This window comes from Astatotilapia calliptera, chromosome 1, assembly GCF_900246225.1.
Source record: "Astatotilapia calliptera chromosome 1, fAstCal1.2, whole genome shotgun sequence".
NCBI lineage: Eukaryota > Metazoa > Chordata > Actinopteri > Cichliformes > Cichlidae > Astatotilapia > Astatotilapia calliptera.
Window position 1 is genome coordinate 15,565,867 of NC_039302.1, and position 25,970 is coordinate 15,591,836.

The following is a 25,970-nucleotide window of genomic DNA, read 5'->3' on the forward strand; positions in this document are numbered from 1 at the left end:
AGTTACTGGAGACACGGGTGAGAGCGGGAGCTGAGCTGCTGGAGACACGGGTGAGAGTGGGAGCTGAGCTACTGACGGTGGTGAAGTAGATAACTGCACGGGAGACTGAACTGAGGGCGTCTGCACTGGCACAGGGGACTGAACTGATGTCTGTTGTGACGGTGGTGGTGAGAGTGGAGTAGGTGATGACGGTTGAGGTGCTGGTGGTTGAGTGGGTGACTGTGCTAAAGGAGGCTGCACTGGGGACACTGGAGACTGCACTGGGGAAAGCAGGGCTGCAGGTGACTGCACTGGGGACACTGGAGACTGCACTGGGGAAAGCGGGGACACTGGAGACTGCACTGGGGACACTGGAGACTGCACTGGGGACACTGGAGACTGCACTGGGGACACTGGAGACTGTAGTGATGGTTGTAGTGGAGGTGTAACGGATGAAGGAGTGGCTGAAGTGGCTGTGGGTCGGACGGCTAGTGGCTCAGCTACAGGGTATGGCAACGGCAGGGCTATGGGTTGAATGACTGACTGAGTAGCAGCCTGAGTGGCTGGGTGTAGTGACGGTTGTGGTGGAAGAGAAACAGGTGGTAGTGTGGATGATGGAGCTAAGGGCGACTGAGTGGCAGACCGAACTGATGACTGAAGCGATGGTAGAGGTGAAAATGGAGCGTGTGGTGGAGTTAATGGCTGAGCTAGCGGGGACACAGGAGACTGAACTGAGGGTGGCTGCGAGGGAGCTAACTGAGCTGTTAAGGGCTGCGAGGGAGCTAACTGAGCTGTGAAGGGCTGCGAGGGAGCTAACTGAGCTGTGAAGGGCTGCGAGGGAGCTAACTGAGCTGTGAAGGGCTGCGAGGGAGCTAACTGAGCTGTGAAGGGCTGCGAGGGAGCTAACTGAGCTGTGAAGGGCTGCGAGGGAGCTAACTGAGCTGTGAAGGGCTGCGAGGGAGCTGACTGAGCTGTGAAGGGCTGCGAGGGAGCTGACTGAGCTGTGAAGGGCTGCGAGGGAACTGACCGAGCTGGAAGTAGCAGCGAGGGAGCCGACGGAGCTTCTGGTAGCACAGCAGGTGAATTAGAAGGCCGAATGTCCAGCTGTGGGGTGGCGCGTCGGCGGCGTGAATGCCGTTTCTTTTTTGATGATGGCTCTGACGGGCCGAGCGGCTCCACATCCGGCCCTTCAGGCAGGTGGGTAGTAGCAGCTGGGGGATGAAGGTGGAGCTCGTTGCGGATTAAATCCTGTTCGAGTGGGTGGAGCGCACTGAGTAGCCAGGGAAGACCAGAGATTAAACGCTGTAGTTTGGTTTCCACAGCGCGGCGAAATTCCTTCCCCTCATGTTCGAGCCACAGATGCAGGAGTCTTTCCACGGAGTAGATAATGTCCAGACGCAGTTCTTCTGGTGGGTTGAGTGCTGCTGGGTCCATATCTGGTGACGTCGTACTGTCAAGGCTCGGCTGTGTGGCAGGCAGGAGGAGGACCCAAAATGCAAAACTCACACAAACGGGGATGAACTCAAAAGGCAGCTTTATTGCTGAAGAGGCAGAACATAGGAAATACAAAACTAAACTGGGAAAAGTAAAGTAACACTCGGAGGGAGAGACACAGGGAAATCCACGCAGCATGAGGGACAACGTCACGCTGAACAGAGGGAGACGCAGACAGAAATACACAGAGGGTTAACGAGGGAAGTGGGAACACACGGGGAACACAGGTGACACTGATAATCATAACGAGACAGGGCGGGGTGAACTGAACACTGACGGGAGAGGTGAAACAGGAAGTACAGAGGTTCAGACAGGAGGAGAGAGAGCACGAGTAGAACACCAACGTAACAGGCAGGGGAGACACGGAATAAACACGAAAGGGGACGAGGGCTCATAAATACATAGAGGGGCACACATGGGGGGAGAGAGAGCACGGGGAGAACTTAGACATAAAGGGCAGGGGAAACATGGAATAAAACATGGAGAGACGAGGGCTCACAGATACACAGAGGGGCACACAGGGGGTAAAAGCCATGAAGGGAAAACACTTAGGGAACAACACAACAGGGCAACTCAGAAAACATGGTCTAAATAAGGAACAAAATACAAACATACAAGGAAACTAAGAACACTGGGCCAACATGGCCCAGGACCATGACAGTAAAAGGTTGCAGACCCCTGGTCCAGATATTTTGCAAGCAAATGGAAAATAGGTGCAGTTATTTGGAATAGTTTTCCAGGCTTCTTGAAGGACATTCAACGCTCTTTATTTGGATTTTGCCCTTTGTTCTGTTTTCCTTCAATGATGTTGAGGTCTGGGCTCTCAGGAGCATAGTCCTCAGTTTCTTTTGCTGCTTTGGCAGTTTGTTTTGATTGTCTGTCATTGGCAGACAAACCTTTTTCTAGACGGTGAATCAAAATCTGATGGTACATTTCCTCATTCATAATTCCATCATTTTTGACAACATCCCCAAAACCACTGGCACATTGTACACATTCAGTGTTGTAGCCCTCTCCCGAACTCCCCCATACAAACATCAGAACCCTAAGAACCCAGGAACATTTTGCACTGCACTGCGTTTCAGATCTGCACTGTTGAACATTATCTCTGTCTTCTTTCTGTCTCTATCTTTTACACTTGTCTGTTTCATAAAATGTATTCATGGCACAGACAAAAACCAATACAAAGGTGAAGCGTTTGACAAGCCTCATCTTAGCACTGTATTAAAGACTTTCTGTTAACAATACCTTACTGTGGGTCCTATCAGAAGGGAGACAAAAACAAGCGGCTTTATGCATGCCTTATGGAATAGTGGGGACTTTACTGTATCTCCTAGATAAGAGAAAATGCATATATATGCGAGAGTTGAAGAATTCTACAAAATAGGGCATTTCATGTTGGCCAGATACAATGGTTCTGGATTGGAAATAGAGGCTTTGCAGAAATCCCTGAATTTGGACAGCACTTCTACACAGATTTCGACTGCAAGGGAGTCACTATCCAATAAGCCTCACTCTGGAAGCCTCCTCTGCCACTTCTTCAAAGGGTGGCGGGGCTGAAGCTTCCTCCATGATTGCACACTATTATTTCCAGGTCACAGACCAGAGCGTGGAGATCGTGAGAAAGCCCAAGTGTCTACACTGAAAACACTCTGTGGCTGGTTATTGATTTCACACTTCGCCATTATGTAAAACTGTATCTGTGACATCCACAAAATGGGGTGTTCAAAAAGAAAAAAGAAGTAATATGCAGTGCTCCTGTGTTGAGAATTTGATATGCATACATTTTAAAACACACTCACACATATCCACACACACAGGCAAGTCACAGATTAAGTGTTCTCAAATATAAATAATTAAACAACACTTTAACCTTGACTGGAGTGTGCAGAAGCAATTAATCTTCTATTAATTAAGCCATCTAAATAAGCTCTATGTGACACTCATGGGCCAAACGATTAATCAATCATATTCACTCCCTCTTTCATTTGGACCTCTGGCCTCCCAAATATGTTGTGCTTGTAATTTTATAAGGGGACTCTGAGGTAATATTAAGATGTTTAATGATGCACAGACATACCCTGTTTGTTACGTTTGCATGAATATGACCTAAAAAATAAAAAATAAATGTATTTACTCAGGAAAAATCCAAAATTCACACATTTCCAGTAATGCTTCGACTGCATCCAGTTGCAAGGCCTCTGCAGGACTTATGCCACATGCCACTGAATCAGTCACTTAAAAGATTTTGAGCAGACGTAAAGACAAAGTCGGGGAAGTTTCTTCACCATACACGGTGCTCTGTATATCCTCATTACATTGCCCTCCTTACAAAGCTTAAAACAGAAACTGAGTATCTTATTACAAGAAGCAGACTTTCTGGTTTGCATAAGATCAGCATTAAGTAATTGGAGTTCCATTATGCATACAAACGAGAGAAAATGGTGATTTGTCACTCCGTGTGCCTCAGTGTTCTAAAATGCACCCTTGGGATGTGGCATGGTTCAGTGCAGGGAAAACAAAAATGCAAACCCTGAGTTTGAAAGATGAGCTGCAACCCACGCTCTCCGAGGCAATCAGATATGCACCTACTAATCGCTCTGCCTATTAGTCCAAAGCTTAGCAGACTGTGGAATGCAGAAAGTAGGTTTTGTGTACAAAGTGTAGATCTAATTAATGTACCGAACTCATAGTAATGCTGCAGTGTGAGGGAGCAATACAACAATTGCCTCATAAAAATGCTCGCTGCTGGCTTAGTAGTGAGGCGGACCATACAATGAAATACTGATACTTAGTTTGGGGCTACGGCATTTGATTTCATTAAAAATGCTCTCGCTTAATATGAAATACAACTGAAATCACATTTATTGTCATCACATCGAGCTTGATGCTAAAAGACCTGCAACTATTACACATGTGGCTGACTTTTAGTCCTCCAGATACACCTTCTCCAACTCCAGCGCCTTCAATCTGCATACAGATAGTTATCAGAAGGACAGAGGAGGATGGAAAACACCATGTAATACTTCATCACTATTTATAGCAAGAATCGCAGTACCTGTTCAGGCTTGAGACAGACAGGCACATAGCACCTGCTCAGTTTACATGAATTTAGTATGGTGGCCATATCAATGTATTCAAGAGTTTTGGGGTTGTGGTTGATGTACCTTTAGAACTAGTTCTGCTCAATTACATCCATAGGAATTAATAATGTTTATCGGGACTGTGCAGCTGAACAGCTCATAATGTTTTAAAATGTTCTTGCTATCAATTCTCTTAAAATTAACAAATATAAAAATATGCAGTGCTGTGAAAAAGATTTAGACAAAGATTACCTGAGTGATTCACAATATCATCACATAAAGATCCAGTTTTTAAATGATGATATGTTTTTTTAAAGAGAAAACAAGCAGTTCAACTTGGATGTTGTCGGTGCAGGTGTTTGAACGCAACATTTTATTGATGATACTTTATCTGAATGAGGACACCTCAGTGAGGACAGCCGTGCAGGTCAGTTTAGCTGCACGGTTTGTGCATGTACACGGATCAGCCACAATAAAACCAAAGGCATGTGAAGTGAATAGCCAAGAAACCCTGGGTAATAGCATTCATGTTGATGTTACCTTAACTTGTACAACCTAAAAATTACTGCAAACTCAGCATACTACCCATTTCCATGTTACTCACCGACGGTTTTGGCCTGCCCAGCAGGATGGTATTCAGGACTGGCTCAAGGAACATCAGTAAGTGAGAATGCTATCCAGCCTCCAAACTCCCCATATCTGAGCAATGGAGTCTCCACCCCACCATCCAAAATGCCCACAGGATGTGCTGCTGTTAAACGCAGTCTCAGGCACCTACTAGCACCACCCCAGGGGTTCCAACTGCTGGGAGCTGTTTTTGTGAGAGCTGCTGTGCACAACATGAATCAGTGGGTGAGGCTGGGGCTTGGTGTATATCCCAATATATCCTTTCCAAAGCCTGTCCGGACGATGCCTGACGAACTATTCCTATTTTTTCGGTTAAGTAGTGTTCGCTTCCTGCTTTGACACACCAATGATGCATTACGACACACTTTAGCTCTCGCTGCAACTGCTTGAGAAGTAGTTGAAAAACAATTTGATTTTGCAGCGATGTTCAGAATGGAAAACTTGCTACGTTGGGTTTTTTCTTTCTTTCTTTCTTTTTTTTTGCTTCCAGCAGTTTATGTACTGAGCTCTTGACAGAAATTTGACAGCTTGCTTCAGATGGAACTTTTGCCTTGCAGATACAAACATCATCTTTCAAATCAGCTGATGGTTGGACAAAGACCAGGCTTACATGCATGAGAAAAAAGTTTTCTTTTTTACAAATGGTGGAGTGAACCTCACCTTTGGCAGCATATTTTTTTTAGAGCCAACTAAGTCGTTAAGCACTTAATTAAGCTGGAAAATTAAACATTTGTTGCAGATTTATTTCTATTTAATGTCCTCAATTAGAAGTAGATCTGGACCTTTCCTTGCCAACATATGGCTTATGTAATTATTTAAGTCAGTGATGGCAAACTTTGTGAGAAAACAGAGTGTACAAAGTCATAAAAGCAGTGGAACAAGAAGTTAATGCTGACAAAACCTCTTGAATCACTGGAGAAACGAACAACAAACAAGGAAGTTTTACCACTTCCTTGGGTAAAACTGTTCCAGCTTCTCATTAATACAAGTATCTAATCAGTGAACCAAATAGCAGCAACTCAGTGTCTGAGGTTTAAATCAAACATCAGGGTGAGGAAGAAATGTGATTTAAGTGACTTTGAACATGGTTGTTGGTGCCAGATGGACTGGTTTGAGTAATGGTTGACCTACTGGTGGCAGGTCTTTGCTTCGACCTGTAACGGTAACTCAGATAACCAAATGTTACAACCAAGGTATGCAGAAAAGCATCTCTGAATGAACAACATGTCAAATCTTAAAGCAGATTTGCTACAGCAGTACACAGAAACCTGACACTGCAATTCATATGGGCAGTTCACAAACTTAGACAACAGAAGATTGGTCTGATAGGTATTGATTTCTGCTGCAACATTTGGAAGGTAAGGTTAGAATTTAGCATAAACAATATGCAAGAAGAGATCTATCTTGCCTTATATCAACAGTTCAGACTGTTGTTGGGGTAATGGTGTGCGGGATATTTTCTTGGCACACTTTGAACCCCTCAGTACCAACTGACAACCGTCTCTTCATGATCATCAGCTACAGTGTGTCCATCTTCTGATGTCTGCTTCCATATCACAAAGTTCAAATCACCTCAAAATGGTTTCTCGAACATGACAATGAGCTCACTGTACTCAAATAGCCTCTGCTGTCCTAGGATATATACCTAAAGCCCTCTTCTGCACACAATTTGATGGTACATGCTGAAAATGATTCAACATCAATTATTGACTCACTTTGGGCCATTTTATTGCCAAAACAAAAAATGTATATTTCAGACACCCCTTCTCCAAGATATTTTTAGTTACCTAGAGGCAATGTTGTGCAACAATAGTAAAAAACAAAACAAAACATAATAATAGAGAAAATAATTAACTCATGTATCATAACTCAACTATGCAAGAGCAATAAAAACATCAGAAAAACTTCCAAACATCTCAAAAGATTATGAAACAAAGATCTGAAAAACACTTGAAACATATTTACATATCTGTAAATATCTACACAGAGGTGCACATTACACTTTGTACGCATCACTTTGGTGTATCTGTGCACCCAGGTACCCTACATCTTCCCTTGTTTGACTCCATTTTACTCATATAGTGCAAAATCACAACCTTTATTGCCTCAAGGTGCTTTATATTGTGAGGTAAAGACCCTAAAAAAATAAAGAGAAAACCCCAAGGAAGAAACTTCCAGCAGAACCAGGGTCAGGGAGGGGTGGCCATCTGCCCCGACCGATTGGGTTGTCATATTTTGTTGGCCAGAGTGATGCATTGTCCAAGAGGAGATCTTGATTTGAAATGGGAGCTGTGGGCCTGCTTCTTCTTCTTCTTCTTCTTCTTCTTCTTCTTCTTCTTCTTCTTCTTCTTCTTCTTCTTCTTCTTCTTCTTCTTCTTCTTCTTCTTCTTCTTCTCATACTTTCGAGATATACCACCATTGGTTCGCCCTCTCTTCTTGTTTTCTTTTTTGGACTTTTACAGACAATTTGGAATTTGGGACCATGTTTTCACTTGCGTCTACATCTGGAAGCTTCCCAATGTAAATCTCAAAATTGTGTTGAATGCCTGATCTTTTTGTGATTCGGCGCTATATAATTAAATTAGAATGGAACAGAATTGAACTGAATTGTTCCAGCAACATGTGAAATGTGCACAAGTACATGACATTCTCCCACAGGAAATATCCCTCATCGCACCATATTGCCCTGAGGCAACAAAAATGCAAAATCAGAAACCTTCATAAAACCTGAGAAAAAACCCTTTCTACAATTTCATATGGTCACTTATTTACAGTATTTTTTATTTACAGGTCAATTACAAAATATTCTTACGTTCTTGTCAAACCATGTGGTCATGTGACCATGCGTCAGAAAAGGATGCCCCACCATCAAATGATGCTCGATAGTGACTCCCACAACTTCCACTGCACTGAAATTTGATGCTTTTTCAAACACTCTTGGCATAGTTTAAGTTCATATGTACTGAGCACAAGTCTTTAAAATCTCTTTTCCCAGGGCAACACTGTGCTGTAGAGGAGTAATAAAGTGAATGCAACTTATAGCAGTATTTCAGATGCTCTAAACATCTTTTCTTTTTGATAAGAACAAGTTTATTGATCTTTGGCCACCTTACCAGACTTTTAGACAGAATTCTGTCATAGTCATGGGTCCCTGTGTTTTGAGTTTTAGAAAGTTTATAGTTCCTTTGGGGTTTTATTCTTTAGTTCTTGTTACTTTTGAATTCTTGGTTCTGTCTACATCTTCAGTATTGATTTACATTTAATTCTTTGTGTTTCAGTCTAGTGTATCCCCCCAGTACCCTTGTTAAGTCTTTGCCCCCCACCCCCATTTGTTACTTCCTGCTTTATTTTGGTACTCCTTTGTCTCTTGTGCTTTGTTGAACTTTATTTCCTCCTTGTCTCGTTACCTAGATTCTCTTCACCTGTGTTTCATTTCGCCCCAGCTGTGTTCACTTCTTCTAATTGCTCTCTTGTGTATATATATAGAGGTGTTTTTCTCTCAGTCCTTCTCACAGTGTCTTATTTTACTTCTGTATGTTTTTGCTGCCAAAATTGTTAGAGTCTTTTATGTTGTGATGTTTTTAGTCGGGTTTTTTGACTTTTCTGTCAGTTTAAATAAAGGCATCTTTTCAGTTTATCCTGTTGCCTTAATATTCCATATTTGGGTCCTCCTCCATGACAGCTACACTAAGAATAATACAGAAACAAACTGAAAATGTATCTACAGTGTAGGCTTTTGTTTTTTCTTTATAAAAAAGATGTTTGAAATGCCTCCACTAGGGTGAGTATTTATTCCTTCATTTTTTCCACAATATTTCTGTATATCTGTTTCAAAGTTAAAAAGACAGAAGAAGGATACTAAATAATGAATAAATAAAGGACAACTATTTGAGTCACTGCAGAGAAGAAACCAATTGGGTACAACCAAAAAAAAGTTTATAAAAGAACAGAAAGACAAAAAAAATTAAAGGTAATGGAAGAATTTGAGAAACTCAAGGGCAGACAAGTGGGAAGCAAATTGTGAAACTACCTGATAAGAGAGACATAAGACTGCATACGGGAACTAATAGGCAGGAACTATTAGGAAATTAGAGGTGGGAATAAGACGAGGAGAGGAAGTGTAAAAAAAAAAAAAAACTACACAAATAAATAAAACAAAAAGTAACTTAAAGACAGACAGGGAGCCCCAGAATGTAGAGACAAAGGAAAGTTAGCAGAAACAGTGTAAATTATTATTATTATTATTTTTTAAAGTATAACAAAAAAAACCGAAATCATAAGAAATCCAAAGAAGCCGATTTTAACCAAATATGAAAACCAAAAATATTACATAACCTGCAGTTATCCCAGCTTTAGCCAGCATAGGCAATGGCTGCACCATGGAAGGAAGTACAGAACTGATTTAAACTTCTGGCTGGGTTTGTATCTTGCACTCAAGCATCTAAATGCCCCCGAGGATTTTTCTTTCTTTTTTTTTTTGCCAGTGCAAATAATGAGTCACTTTTGGCCATTTTCACTTCAGCTCACTTCCAAGGATATTTTGATATTGGCAGCTGTGATGACTGGCATCATATTCTCTCCAAATAAAGGAGCAGGTTAGCTGGTATTCCTTAGCTGTTAACAAGGAAAGATAATTTAATGATTGTCAAGATGGGGCAGCAGTTTTTGGTTAGCACATGCAATGTTTTTATTTTTGGAAAACCATCCATGTTTTAGTAACACATCAACAGGAATTTATGTAATTAGTGCACAAAGTCAGAAATAAAAGTTAATCTGGAGTTTCCCTTAAGGTGAAAATCAGAGAATAAATAGTTCATGTTCATAGGTGCTGAAACATTAAGATAAATGACACGTGCACACATGCGCACACCTAACGACACTGCACAGACAGATAGCATTGTATTAAAAACAACGGAGGCGGCACTCAACCTGGCTAAGAGATTTGAGGTTTTGATTAAAACAAGGCAATTTGTCATTGTCAGACTAAAGGGAAGGGAGAGAGTGGTGTTATGAAAATGTCATTAAATCTCTGTAGTTTTGATGAATTATTGATTTGATATGAATCTAGGTGGTGGAGTTTTGCTGTGTTTTTGTTCAACCAATTAATGGCATTGCTGGTCCCCATAGCAAAAACGCTGTTTAGGCTGCGTGCAAGGGAGGAGAAGCTTTTTCAATATTGGTATTTGGCCCTGAAAATATCTCAGCCTTTTGCTGCTATTTATTGGTTTTGCTCCAAAGGATTTATTACACTTTTAATAATAGCCTGAAAGCACAAACAGCCCCCACCCCACAACCACTTTGTGTCTTGAATTAGACACGAAGTCATGAAAAAATTATTGTTGCTGCTGATGGTTGCTCAGTCCCCGATGAAATATTTGTAAGAATGAAATCTACAGCAGCGCTTCTCCTTCAGGCTCAGACCTAAAAGAATCATATACTGCAATTAAATTAGTTTAATCTCTAGATATTGTAATGGCTTGTTTGAATCTGTATTCATTGCATATAAATGTTGTCGCATATGTTCTATAAACAACAAAAGCCGAGAAAACCAGACTCTGTTAAATTAAGATCTCTGGGCTTCAGGAGGTTGGTTAATTGCATCTTCAGTATTTCACAAATGGTCTCAGCTTCAAAGTGCTGTTTTACTAAATTCAAATGTATTATTTTATAGTAAATAAATGTGGTTTAATAATCAACATACGTGAGAGAATTAGATACACATAACAAACGTGAACAATGCAGTGCTCACACTCCCTGGACACTTCATTGGATATGCCAAACTGTTATTGGGTAAGATCCCCTTTTGCCCTTTAGAACTGCTTTAATTCTTCACGACACAGATTCAACAAGGTGCTGGAATCATTCCTCAGAGATTTTTGTCCATGTTGACATGACAGCATCACACAGTTGCTGCAGATTTGTCAGCAACACATCCATGATGCAAATCTTTCATTCTATCGTTTTCCAGTCTGCTCTGCTGGATTGAGAGCTGGTGACTGTGGAACACAGTGAACTCATTGTCATGTTCATAAAAACCAGTCTGAGATGATTAGAGCTTTGTGACATGGTGTTTTAAACTGCTGGAAGCCACTATTAGAAAAATGATAAACAATACTCAGGCAGCCTGTGGCATTTAAACAATGCTCAGTTGGTGCTAAGGGACCCTAAGTGTGCCAAGTAAATATCCTCCACAGCTTTACAACATCGCCATCAGCCTGAATTGTATGATGCAAGGCAGAGTGGCTCCATGCTTTTGTGATGTTTAAGCCAAAATCTGACACAACTACCTGAATGTGCCTCCAAAAATGGTCTTCTGCTGGTGTAGCCCATCTTCTTTAAGGTTTATTTTATTGTGCAGAGAACAGAGATGGTATTCTGCATATAACAATTGGTTATTCTAGTTACTGTTACCTTCCTATCAACTTGAAGCAGTCTTGCTTCTCCTCTGACCTCTGAGCCAGAAAACTGCTGCTCACTGAATATTTTCTCTTTTTCTGGCCATTCGCTGTAAACCCTGGAGATGGTTGTGTGGGGAAATCCCAGTAGATTAGCAGTTTCTGAAATACTCAGACAGCCTGTCTAGCACCAGCAACCATGCCATGTACAAAGTCACTTAAATCTTTCTTCCCCATTGTGATGCTCAGTTTGAACTTCAGCACGTCATCTTGACTATCGCTTCATGCCTAAATTTTAATGAACGCGATATGATTGGCTGATTAGATATTTGCTTAAACCATTTGAGCAGCAGGTGTACCTAATTAATATCTAATTGCGTAAATAAATTAAATCAAAGGAAGAGTGGACTTCTACATGTTTACTTACTCATAGTTACGAGGTATAAATAATAATGTTATATATGAAGCTTTAATAGTGTAATACTTTAGTATTTAGTCTTTAGCAGCTGTCCTGTGATTTTTAACTGCACGAAGACACCAATTTATTTATTAATTTGAAGTTTGTCTTTTCATTTATTTGATAAATCAAGAGAGTTTGGTACGAATTGGAAGTGGGTCAGAGGAGAGCTGCTCTTTGACCATGTATTTGAGAATGGACATCTACTTTTCAGCAGACCTGTACTTATTTCTTGATAGACTGGCTCACGATGCACCTGCTCTTAAGTTATGTTGTACAAGACATCTAAACAGCTATAGGGAAATTATAGGGTCCTTATATTTTTTTGATGCTGAAACACGTTTCGCATTTTAGCTCTAACTTAAATGTATTTGTTGTGTTGCTAACTGCATTAACAGTTGGGGAAATAAAGCTATTTTTATATGCAGTCTCTCTTTTTTTTTATAGGCAGTGTAATTGGATAGCTGACTCAAAAGCTGTTTCTCAGACAGGTGCTAACTGTTCCTTCATCGGTTGAGCATAAATTAAGCCGTTAAGAGGTCTGTAGATGATTCAAAGTGTTTATTTGTTCTGAGAGGTGTTTCTGTTAATCAACATGTGGTCAGAGGAGACCTCAGTGCAAAGCAGAACAATGTGGAGTGGCCAAATTAGCAATTTAGCATATTTTGAGGGGAAAAAAAATATGGGTGATCAGAGCAACAGAAAAAGACAGCAACAGAAAAAAAACAGTGATGATCACAGGATCTTTTCAATGGTATGTACGCCATTATTCAAGTCTGTCATAAAGGAAATACAGAAAGTTCACTAAACTAATGACTGCTCTCCCTAGCAGAAAAGACAGATCAGACTTTCCAAAAAGACAAAAGCTGAAAATAGGGGAGCTGTTTGATAATGGCTATAATTCCTTAGCCTCTCCAACTGAAACTGAGAGTCTGCACTTTAAACTTTTAAATTATGCCTGCGTTCAATAATATATAGACCGAACTGCACTAAGTTTATTTCTTTAAATTCACTGAAGGTACTTTGAGTTATCTGATTAAAGGGTTACACTTCCAGTTTTGAGTGAAACTGCTTTTTCCCTGTGGAAGCTTCTTTGAATAGAAGCAAATGAATGCGATGTAATGATATTCCTGTATCGCTTAAGTCGCAGATGTGCACACCCACACAGTAATCAGAAATCCTGAGGATGGATCAGATTTCTGTGCGTAACAGTATCCCTGTTTCTTTTTGAGAAAACTGGTACACACATTCTGCTTTCTCCAAACCAGCTCAGACGTGTGAAATGAGCACAGCGAGTTTTGAAAAGCTGCCGACAGAAACGGCTGCTGTGTTTGCATCAACCATACTGCTGATGCAAACACAGCTCTCATGTCTACTGATTTTCTTTAAAGTGTGTTGATTTTTCCGTCCCAGCAGCAAAATTCACACATAATATTTGTTATTAGTATTATCATTACTACTAATAATGGCTAGACAGCCTTCAGAAGTCTGGAAATCATATTGTCTGGATTTGCCAGGATTATTTTAAATGAGGTGTTACAGATTTATTATTCAAAAAGCAGAATTGCAGAAAAAAAGAGTACTTAGATTTTTTATTTAAATAATTATTGTATTAAAAATGCACAGATTGTATAATTAAAATATATTTAAAGTACATGAAGTAAACATGCTCCTTTTCAGAATCATATACATGATATCATTGGAGCATCATTTTTGATTAAATACGTTAAAGAGTGAACATCTCTTTAATGTTGCAGCTGTTGATGATTTTAATTGCTGATTGGTAGGTAGCTTGATCTATAACTATGCAATTAATCTTAAAAAAACAACAACAACAAAAGCAAAAGGAAGCATAACATGTGAATTTTTTTTTTTTTTTTTTAAAAAGAGCATGTACATTAAACAAGTACTTAAGTAAATGTATTCAGTTACATTCTTACTGCTTCTACCCATGCTCTCATCTAATGTCGTTGGGGGACTAACAAAGGTCTAGTCCGGTGGTTTTAGTGTAATGGGTTCATCCGCATAAATGTCAGAGCCATGGTTTGCAGCACAATATCGCACTTTAATGAGATTATCAGTGTTGTACACTTCACCTGTCAGTGGTTTTAATGTTGTAGCTGTGTGTGTATGTCCAGTACACCCTTCTCATATAGGTGGTGTACTGTGCGCTCCTGCATGACATCTGCCACACGGCTGACCTGCGAGCTACGCTGTCACTTGCTGTCCACCTCCAATCCACTTGTTGCCTCTGAGTCAACCTTCCTCTAGGGGCAAACTTAGCATATGTTCTTAACCCCTGCTGTGCTGTGTTTTGTGCTCCCACAAGTCACCATATCATTCTTCAGTGGATGTCACATTGCTCTAACTGCTGTCAGGAAGGCTGCCGTATAAAACACGCCACCTGATGCCCACAGGATTTTTTTTAATAAGACACAAGAACTTGTCTCCTGTCTTCATTTGACTCAAATGCAAGAAAATCTAGTCTGCTGTGGCTCAAGTATTCGATTTTGGACAAGAGAGGTTCAAATTGTAGCCATCATTGGTCTACCATGTAAAAAAAAAAGGAGGGGGGGGGGGTATCAGAAGTTTTTTTTGATCAATAAAACCTTAAACAGTTAATAGCCTTAATTCAAGAAATACCAGGGTCACTCACCCCATTGACAGGATAAGTCTTCCAGTCCAGTTCTCCCAGTACCGTTGTGGTGTCCAACAGAACCACTAGATAGGGCAGAGTGGTGGAAAAAAAAGAAAAGGTCTCGTAAAATGAAGGAGAAAAGTTAGAAGTGAAAGAACAACAGCATAGATGCAAAGAATGACAGGATAGAGCAAAAAGAGTAAGAGAGCGAGTGTGTGAGAGAGGTTGGATGGTGAATTTAAAAAGAAGAGAAATGGAGGTGACAAAACAGGAAGAGAGCAGACAATAGTTATCAAGCTGTCAATGAGAAGCTGACAGAAGTGTAAGGCCCTTATCAAATTCAACCACCTATGAAATAACAGCTCTTAGGAAAGTCCAGCGCAACACCAACACAAATCTGCTCTCTACCTCGCTGAAGTCTGGAAAAATTAGTACTCTCCTTCTCAGAGGTCAGAGCCAAAGAGGAATAAAGGGGACAGGTGGAAGTATTATCAAACTTTATTTAACTCAACAAATCAATAATTAAGATTAAAATTGTAATAGTTAAAAAACTACTTCAAGAGATATATGGTCAGTGTGGGATCATTTATGAATTGTTCAGTAACATGTTATAACATTTTCCTACTGCATTACGTTTTAAGTGTGATGATCTACTAAACGGGACAGGCAGAAAAAAAAAAAAAAAAAAAGAATTCTTAAAAATGTCGAAGAAGCTCCTTTAAGCAATTACTTTGATGTTCCTCCACCTATAAGAAATGACAGAAGGAGTCCGAACCACAAAAGAAGCACGTATTCTCGGAAAAGTGGTTGCAGGAGGTGAGCTGGCTTCAAACAAATGATGAATGCACAGAGATGTGGTGCAGAATGTGCCGTGAAAATCCCACTCTAGCGGACAAAAACAGTGCCTTTTATATGTACGCAAACGCGCGTTGCAACTTCTTATCTGGTGCGCGTCTTTTATTTTGACAGCGAATGCGCACCTGCGGACCACTTATGTGCACCCCTGTTTATTAAAGCCCTCAGAGCTCAGCTGCTGGGTCGCTCTCCTCGTTGTGACATGTTTTTGATGCTTTCCAGTTTGGTTTTGTACACCAAACAACATTGCATACACCAGGGATGTCAAACATTTTACACTGTGGGCCACATACTTTGATGTTAAGTGGGCCAGACGAGTGAAACTCACCTTTGTGTCGGTGCAACAATGTTTAACGACACATTTATTCCCTGAGATATCTTATTGGGAGTGAAAGAAGTGCAATTTCAACAGCATGTCAGTTTGTCTACATGATAAAGACATGTTCCTGTAATAAATGGAAAACATCTGTCAGCATGACTCTTTGGGCGGAAACTAGAGATGGCACGATACCACTTTTTTATGTCCGATACCGATACCGATATCATGAATTTGGATATCTGCCGATACCGATATGAATCCGATATAGTGTGTTTTTTAATCAATAAAACTGTTTTTTAATATCTTGCTGCATTTTGTATAAGTTCATAGTCAAGTTTAAATAAACAACAGCACTAAAGCTATTCTGTTATACCTGTGTGTAAAAAGTACACTGCGCCCAAAATATTTCATAGTTCAGCAACACTGATCAATCTAATAAACTTAAACCTGCTCCATCCTTCCTATTCTGGTATTTTAAAGAGTACTTAGCAGAAATATTAAGCAACCTAACTAATAGGGTTGCAAACTACCAGCAAAAAAAAATAAAAAATAGGGAACCACCCTCCACCCTCCACTTTGTGATGCTTAATCGATGTAATCAACTTTAATTTGATGCAGTGTGAAAAAAAAATGCACAGAAATAAATTATTTTTTCAAGAATAATTAAATAGATTCAACATCTTTCTTCAACAGAATTGCAGACTGCACAGATGGTACTTTCCCAAAGGAAAAAGTACTATAGCTTACTAGGGTATATTAGACTTAACAGTTACTATATACAGTAATGGACTTCTATACATTTTACATCAGATTAAAACTTTGGGTGTAAGATTCAGATAATTATTTATTAAAAGCTAGACATTTTAAATGAGAATAAGAAAGAAAAGTATGTCTTTGTGCCCCCTTTTCCCTGTTAATGCCCTATCGGCCCCCTTGGCTAAACTTTGCTAGATCCGCCCCTGCACAGTTACCAGCGTCAGCTGCGTAGAAAAAGATCCTGGTGTAGAAAGTAATATTAAATAAATTCTAACAACAGCTTATCAAGCTTAAACGTGCTGCTGTTGTTCAGCCGCTGGTTTCCTCTTTCTGGTGCAAAGTGGGCCAAAAACAAACAAGAGAGACGGAGTCGCGACAGAAAAGCCGATCAGCTGATCATTAAGCAGTTTCATGAAGTAGCGGCAGGAGAGAGAGAGAGAGAGAGAGAGGCACTTGCTCCATATATCAGTTGTTAAGCTTAACGTGGGAATGCTTTACAAACATTCAGAGAGGAACTTACACACTTGCTTTACTTCTCTCTGGGATAACTTCCTCGGAGATGAAATGCTGGTTTGGTAGCGAGACTACAAATACACACAGCCGCTGTATCACGTGACCACACTGCTCCGTGCTACGGTTATGAGACGAGTTACGCCATGTCGCAAGTTTTGTGAGGTGCTTTTTTGATATTTAATGGATCGGATTACATTTTTTATTTCTCGCCGATATCCGATCCAGTAATTTAGGTCAGTATCGGACCGATACCGATACGTAATATCGGATCGGTCCATCTCTAGCGGAAACAATAAGAAATTACTGTGTAAAATTAGTTCTATTAGCTCATTGGACAGACTGTCCTGTAATCATAAGTAAACATCCTGTTTTCTTTTTCTTTTTCTTTTTTTGGTTTGTTGGTTTTACTGTGGATTCATTATAAAAAGAAATAAAAAAAAATAAAACAATTTCAAAACATTCTCAAGTAAATAGTGAAAAAACAGGAACTTTTATGCCATTTACTTGCTCATCTGTTGGTTTTTGTAGTATAACTGAGTTTGAGGGAGGTCTTTATCTGTCAAATGCTGTAAAACTTACAACAATACAGTCAAAAGTCCAAAACTTTTTATCATCCTTGTTCCAAAGCCCTCCAGTGGGCTGGATTGGGGTCTTTGCTGGGATACTGACCCTCAAGCCTTATGTGTGACACTCCTGGCACACACCATTTCTCCATCCATGGACTCATGTGGACTACTGATTGCTGATTACACAGGTCCTTTCTCTTTTTAATTAATTTAAAATACTTTTTTTCCTAAAATGGCATTCCCGCCTTTGTAGTGTATGGATTAGTGTCCTCTTCATGCACCTCCTTGTAAAAACAAAAAAAAAAACAAAAAAAGAAAACGCAGAATTTGTGTATAAGTTGTGAACATGTTAAAAATCTGAAGAGTTTTGGTGCTTGATAAGGCAAGTGGCGAGATCCCCGTGATTTCACGCTGAAAGGCACTCACATTCCCTTCACAGTGTGCTTCCATACTTCCAATTGGGTGCCCATTAATTTCTTCTTTGGCAATATTTGACAACGTTCACAGGTGTAATGTATTCAGTGATGGTGACCCATGGCAGCACGGAGAGCTCTTGCTATAAAAAATAGCACGGTAAAACAGAAACAACATTTTATCTCATTTCTGCAAGTCTTTACAACAGTTCTCCCCCTCCAGTCAAGAGCATTAATCAATGAAATCCCATCTATGGCTGTGACATCATCTCTGTGAGTGCACAGTCACAGCGCCTACCCACAGGCGCACTCACTCTCTATTGTGAGTGAAAAAGAAAGAGATAAAGCCCACCTCCGACACAGTGTGTTTGTTCATTTAGCTGTGATCACATGCAAAGATGTTAGCAGTATGACGTCAGGTCAGTCCCTTTGCTCCTTTGCACATCCATTATGGAGTCACGCCAAGAGTTTATGCTCTAATAGCTAATCTGACTCAGCGACCATTTGAAAAGACAAAAGCACGGAGCAGTCTGATTTCAGCATTAGTGTTAGTGGTGGTGTTTTTGCATGAGCATGTTAACAACAGTTTATTTGTGTGAATCCACGGCTGCATTGTGTATACAAATGTAGCAATCCCTCGCTGTCTGCACTCTGGTCACGGCTCAGGCATGAAGAGAGCCATTATCTGGCCCTTGCTAAGCCCCCTGAGCCAATTTGATATGATGAATGTGCAATTTCCTTTGTCTCCACATAGCCAGTTAATTACAATCTCTATCAATAAAGTATGTCCCACTTCAGTGGTCGACATTATAGACCAAAGAGTCACATCTTCAGACGACCTGTCACTCTAGTGTACGGTGGACTTTGCCAAATCTGGACTAATTTAATGGGGTTGTGACTGTTTTGAGAACAAGTTAGATAACCAGAGTAGATACACTTAATGAACCACTTTAGTATTTACAGAGACTTCATTTAGCCTTGATTCCCAGCTGGTAATTAAGGTCTGAATTATAATAAGGTGGCCTTGCCTCTGTTCAAAAGGAGGACATAGAGAGATGTAGGGAGGGAGCCTGTGAGACAGACCAAGGGAGACAGAAAGATATTGATTTGGACCAAATTAGAAGAGTCTTTGATGATCATGAGCAATGTTCCACGGCACGTTTGGCAGCACAAAATTTTCCAGTAACTCCCTTCTCTGTCCCAAAAAGTTGATTCTGTTCAGCTGGACGCAGCGTTTTCAGTGGGAGAAAAGTTTCGTCACTCATCCAAGTGACTTCTTCAGGCTCAGCTGACTGCAGTCCCTTCTCTGTCTGTCTCTCCTTCTGTTACACATATGTACATAAAGCCAAGCGCACACACAAACATACATGCATAGCAATGTGGGAATGAAACTATTAACTTCCACAACTATCTTTTGAGCCAGGAAATAATGGTCCAAGACCACAGTGGAGGCAATTTGATACACCGTTTTTGTTTTTCACGCAAGCACAATTACACTGGTAATCACTTATCAGGAGTCCAAATCACATTAGTTTTGTCTGTGCATTGCTTTAGAAGCATAATAACCTGAAGCTGGTTTTTTTTTTTGTTTTTTTTTAAAAAGGTTCTGCACTATCGGATTATTGCAGAGGCACACTTTGGGAGATGTACGGTGTGGCTCTGTAAAGCTTTTGGGACAAATCTCACTGCAACATAATGAAAGGGTTTGATGGCTTACAAGAGCTGTCCCTATTTGAAGGCAGGCTGTTTTGAATATGTTCTGTAATTTTAACCATTACGTTGATTGGTTACATTTCCTTTCATCGGCCAATGAAACCTTTGCAACTGGAACTGCCATTCCTGTAGCCAGCTATTCATACCAAGGTAAAGGGCTGTATATCATCAGACAGGACATTCAACAATATTCTCCTTCTGAAATCAGAAACATGCTCTAATATTTCTGTATGCTGTAACGCTTTTTTATGCCATAGCAGATGGTCTGAACGGGATCAAAGGTGTGATCGGGGACTTCTGCTTCTAACAGTAAAACAATATCCTGTGTAATGATCTCCTGTGTCCTTCCTTTACCCGAGACACGTTGGGTGTCTGCACATTACAGGAGTTATGTTGCAGGCTGTTTCATATCAGAGGTTTCCTGCGGAGTTCAGAAGTGCCATGGGGCTGTTTTTCCGAGAGTCGGTCCTTGTTTTAAAAAGGCGATGTGATGCACATTCCTTTCAGTGGTTTCCCAGTCTTTCACTAATCTACAGGTGACAGTAACGCAACAAGACACGACTAATGATGACAAAGGCAGGGGAGAAGAACACTTCAAGCTCATGAATTTTTGAAAGAGGCTTTGCAATTGCTTGATAAGTAAGGAAATACGCATTTACCATTTTCTCACTTAACTGTCTGCACCTTCCTTTGAAGATTTCCATTTACAAGAATATCATCCTACACTTTTATGTTGTAAAGAACTAAAGAACCTCTGTTGCTTAGCCTTCTTTGACCTCTGATTCTTGTTGTCTAGTAAGTGCACAGACCAGAAGGGTTTGGTTTTTTGTTTTGTTTTTGAAAGCCTAATGCAGAGACAAACTGTGTTTTAAGTAGTAGTTTGCAGAATATGTCTGTGCATATATGCATGCGTGCATATGTGTGTGCGCGTGCGTGTGTGTGTGTGTGTGTACTCGCAGGTGGTTCATTAACACTATCTAGACACTGAGTATTCAGGATCCCTAAATATTTTAGGATATGTATATAAGGTATGAGGATAAGGATACTCCACAAGGCTGAGCTCCACCAGGGTGACAGACAGTTCTATAAGGACCCCTGGCTTTTTTTTTAAAGTTTCCTGGATGTGGTTAGAGAAAGCCACTGGGAAAAAAATGAATCATTATTTTCTATGAGATGATAATAAAAGTGGACAGCAGCATCTAATTCATCTGACTCTGAGCACAGATGATGCAGGTTCCTGAAAAAGTCATTCCAGCGTCTGTCTAAATGTTACTGCTGATCAGATGAAATGATCCCATAGAAAGGACAACGTGTCAGATACCTGCTTCGTAAAATACAAAGCAGATCAGTGGATAAAGAAAAAAAGAGTTTTTAATTTGGTGAATATTTCATTGGCAGTAATTGTACCAGATGCTAGTTTCAATAAATGATTTGAGTACGAGCCATTTATCAAGGAAGAACATTTGCTTTGTTTTTTGAGAATTTTTGCATTTTTATTTTGATTGATCAGAGGAAAAAAAGGGCAAAAAAATGAACTCAAACTCCTGGACTCACTGTCTAATCATAGTTTAACCAACACAGGTAAACACAATGTTTGCCTGTCACACCGTGGATCTCTTCACAAGCTGAAATCATGGCTCCGTTGCAGCTTGACCTTGTGGCTTCTTCTTGTTATGTTAGGTTTAACACTTGTTTGAAAGCTTTTAATCTGCTCTGTTTACGGACAACGAAATTCTATACAATTCAATGTTTTTGTACATTTTTTATAAAGTGCCCCGAGGCAGCTGCTGCTGTGACTTGGCATTAAAAAAATATAATGTAATTGAATTGAACTAAACTGAAAATCATGCCTCACAGTAAAATAAATAGAATGTAGAAGTATACATAATCTTAAAAAGAAGCAGCAATGACAATATTAGAAAGTTTTTACTACTTGTACTGTGCGATGTGCAGTGTGTACATGTGTGTAATCGCCTACAGTGGAGTCGGTGCTTTCACAAGGACATGTGTGATGGAGGCATGGAGCTCTGTAGATGAGCTGCTCCTCAGTCTTTTAGGTGGTTTGTGTTGACCTTCATCCACCACACAGCAGAGGTTCATACAGGAAGTGGGTTGAATGTTTTTAGTGCCACAAATTGTGTTTATGTCTGGGGGGTCTGGTTCACCTTCACCGTGCAATTATTGTTGTTGTGTTATTCTATTTACTCCATTTTATTCTATTTGTTATTTTAATGCTCGCCTTGGAAACAGATTCAGTTCTTTCATTTTTTTAACATGTTGAATGACCACCTAACGATCTGTCGAATTCCTTATGATCATCAGCTGGACAAATGCTGCACTACATAGTGGCACAGCTGGTAGAATGGTTGTGATGCTGAGATTGTTCAGCTCAGGGCAGTAGGCTGTCTCCCCTATAAGCACCACTACTGTGTTTCCAACTAACTTTATAATGGCACGAATGGGGTTACAGTCATGGGTCAAACGTTTGGAGAGCATTGGGCTCAACATTAACCCTGTGAAGTACCCTTTACTTAGAATAGAGTGAAAGAGGTTGGTCAGAGACAAAGTTTATGATGCAGGTTTTTGCAGTTTGCTGACCAATTTCTGAAGAATGATGGTGTTTGATGCAGCTCTCTGAAGTCCACTGACATAACGGTTTCATCTTTTAGTTGAGGATGAGATGAGAGGTAGGCAAAGTTATACGTATCTAGCTTAGTGGTAGAAGATGCTTCTGATTTGTGACAGGGCATGCTTCTCGAGAGATTGATTGATTGATTGATTGATTGATTGATTGATTGATTGATTGATTGATTGATTGATTGATTGATTGATTGATTGATTGATTGATAATACTTGTGAGATGTTCCTCACCTGGCATTAAGACCAATGTTGGGTCCTCATAGGGTGGGGTATTCAGTTGAGGAGACTTGCTGGTCTGGTCTGTCAAATGGGGAAAGAACTGAAAAGTGTCAGACAGCTTGCAGTCATCACTGGGTGGTCTTTGTGTCCATCAGTTTATACTTAAAACCTTTCCATATGCTGTGGGATGGTTTGTTGTAAAAATAGTTCACAATGTGCTCATGTGGCTTTGAAGTTTTCCCCATGATTCAGGCTTGTTTGTCACTTTATCTGACATCTGCATCCCACTCCCTGAGTGGTATCCTCACACTGCTGTTTATCCATGGCCTCAGGCTAGGAAACACCTAAGAGGTGTTTTTATGTTAACACATTTTCTGTGCAAAAGTTTATGTAACTAGGGACTTAACCAGCATGTACCTCTAGGCCTGATTCTTCTGCAAACAAATCCCACTCTGTGTTATCAAAATTGATAGCTGTTTTTTTGTTTTTTTTTTTTGGGGGGGGGGGGGGTTGTGTTGTTTCATTACACTTAAGCTGGAGTCAGACTTAGGGAAATGTGGTCTAGATGTAAATAAGACATTTTAATGTAATTTGAGTAGAATAGACTTTGGGTCTTGTTCCCTCTTGTTGGAAAGTTGACATTTCAGTGGATAACCGGCTTAAGATCTGGTTCAAGTCCCTGTCAGCTCATCATTACTACCATCATATAGCTTTTTTGGTGTTAGCTTAGCATTACCATGCAGAGGAATACTGCCATGGCTGTCACCGTCATGAATTCATCCGAGAGAAAAAATGTTCTGCAACTGAACAACTCCCAGTCCAGGCAGCTGTGTTTTTCACTGTTCCTCGGGTCCCTCATCTGGTCTGCTCTGTAAACAAAACTAGCATCTAACTCTATGGCTGCATCACTTTTGTAATGACTGTCACACTGTGCATCATTATTCTCAGTCGCATCTCATTCTTGTTTACAATCCAACAGGAACTACAAGGAGCAGGCTCAGAAGCGCCGGTTTAAACAGGTTCACCCAATCATGGGTATTATATGTCCCCCATGGCACATCTGGCCCTTTGGTTGTCCCTGACCATCCATGTGAGGTCAATGGAAAATTAGGATTCCCATGTAAATAAGTATAAATCATTCAGTTTGTCCCATTTGAACCATCAAATACTCTTTGATAAACTCCTCCTCACAGAATTGCTCACTTCATTGCTTTGTTCTGAAGGTGAATTTACATATGTTTATGCAAGCAAATGCAGCTTCAGTATAAATGCATTGTAACAGATGTTTATAGAAGTTGTGAGATTGCTAATCCTGAAAGATGTCAGCTCACATTTAAAAAAAGAAAAAAAAAGAAGAACAAGAAGAAGAAAGATTGATACAGAATGTAGAATTTTAAACAAGACATGGACTTATTTGTAAAGACAGAGGTAAAGCTGTGTGCTTAGTTAGTTCGTAAACAGCAGATTGCTGTGTTTAACGATTACAACTTGAATCACCATTAAGAGACTAAACACGAAGAGAGAAGTGGGAATCTCAATCTTTTTTAGCAAATCTGCAGAAGCAACAAGAACTTTTTACTAAGCTTTACACATCTAGGGATGGAGCAGTCAAGTCCAGATTTGTCATTTCCTACAAAATCCCCAAAAAACATCTCTTAGGGAGTTTCTCAAAGTGTGTTTGTTAGATTCTGATGCACTAATATGCTGAAAAAGGATGCATTCGAGAGTATGGCTCTTTCCTGGTGAACCAATAATAACAACAATTATTATAAGGACAGAGGACATTGCAGGAATTTTGGAGTTTGAAGGCCTTTACTTACAGGATAAGTAATATCCGTGTGAATATTCCATTATTACTTCATTAAAAATATTTTTCAGGCTCAACTATTCTTAATTCAGCCGTTCCCTCTGACTGTGTGGTTTCGTAGGATGAATATGCACTTTTCATTTCTTTGAACCAAGCTAAATATTTTTGCATGTGAATAAACAGATCTTACCAATCAGACCACTGCATTTGACAAGTGTAGCTCAAAGTGTGCCTCAAAGACACACCAGTACTGAATACACAATCATATAGAAATAGTAAAATAATACTATTTTACCTCAGACACACAGCTAGACACTGCTCCAGGTCAATCGGCTCTCCAAAATTATTTCTCTGCTCCCTCAAATGTGGTCCCAGCTGTGTTAACAAGAGCTAAATCTGCTCCACAGACATACTGAAATATGTACGAATGCAGTCGGGGTACAGCTTAAACTCCTGGACCAAACCATGAAATTCTTCCTGCTGCTGCCTTCTCTTGAGAACTGTGTGAACCCAAAATCTCTGTTTCACCCTTTTCTTGTTTAGAAACATCAGGACCAGCTCATCATGGCTTGATGTTGACTTTATTTTTTTCATAAATTTTTGTCTTAGGATGAATTTTCAGCAAAAATGCAATAAGTTCAGTGTGTATATACGTCATCTGACAAGTTCACATCTGAAAAATGTTAAATTGCCCATCACTTTTATGCAATAGTGTCTAATGGCCTTTAGTTAACCTTGAATATCTATGACACACAACGTATGTATCTTTGTACTTGGGAAAGTGAAAGAGTGTGAGAATATGAAGGAGCTAGCACAGTTAAAGTGGACCCTCTGTCTCTTTAGCAGTAAATAGTTCTTTGTTGTTAGGCTAGCTGCACTTGAATGGAAAATCCAGCTGTTAGCCGTAATGTTCGGGATTGTTAAGCACTTTATAATTGAGAACGGTGTCTTTTTGAGTCACTGGACTGATAAGCTGGAGTGAGACACAATCACAGCTGATCCAGTCCAAACATCCATCAGCATGTCTGCAGGAAAAAAAGAAAATCTCCAAATTGGAATCTCCTTTTCTCAAATTTGGACTTTGCTTTTCCTCACTTCTAATATGACGTAATCCAGTCAGTGACATGTGACATGGAAAAAAATGTCTCCAAAAAGTGTGGTATCTCTTCCTCAGAGCCTCTGTTTTTTGGGAGGGATGTTTTTGTCCATCGCACACATCGACCTATTTTTCCTGCTAATATGCTGATTCCATTCATGATCATGCTTTGGTAAGAAACACAGTATGTCTGTGGTGTGATGTGTAGTAACCTGTTATGTTATAAACTGCTTGGATGTGCTTAGGGAAAAAAAGAGAATATTCTATTTCACAAAATAGTGCTGATCCCATCAGCTGATTGCGCCGCTCAGTATACCTGGCCAGAGGAGGAGAAATCAGAGTTTCTGACTTGAGTTTGTCCTGTGAACCACTCGAGTCACCTAACTCAAACAGACCCTCC

At 40.1% G+C, this 25,970-nt stretch overlaps 1 protein-coding gene across 2 annotated transcripts in view; it reads right to left on the reverse strand.

Moving 5' to 3' along the window:
* The window catches only part of LOC113021322 (ephrin type-A receptor 6-like), an 86,357-nt gene that overhangs the window by 52,553 nt on the left and 7,834 nt on the right, over positions 1-25,970 (reverse strand). The window contains exons 2-3 of one of the 2 annotated variants that reach the window (XM_026165934.1): positions 22,680-22,748; positions 14,692-14,756 (exon numbers count right to left, since the gene is read on the reverse strand). In XM_026165934.1, coding sequence (XP_026021719.1) covers positions 14,692-14,756; positions 22,680-22,748 — 134 coding nt within the window. The remainder of the gene's footprint in view (positions 1-14,691; positions 14,757-22,679; positions 22,749-25,970) is intronic. The other variant, XM_026165941.1, reaches the window with a different exon arrangement.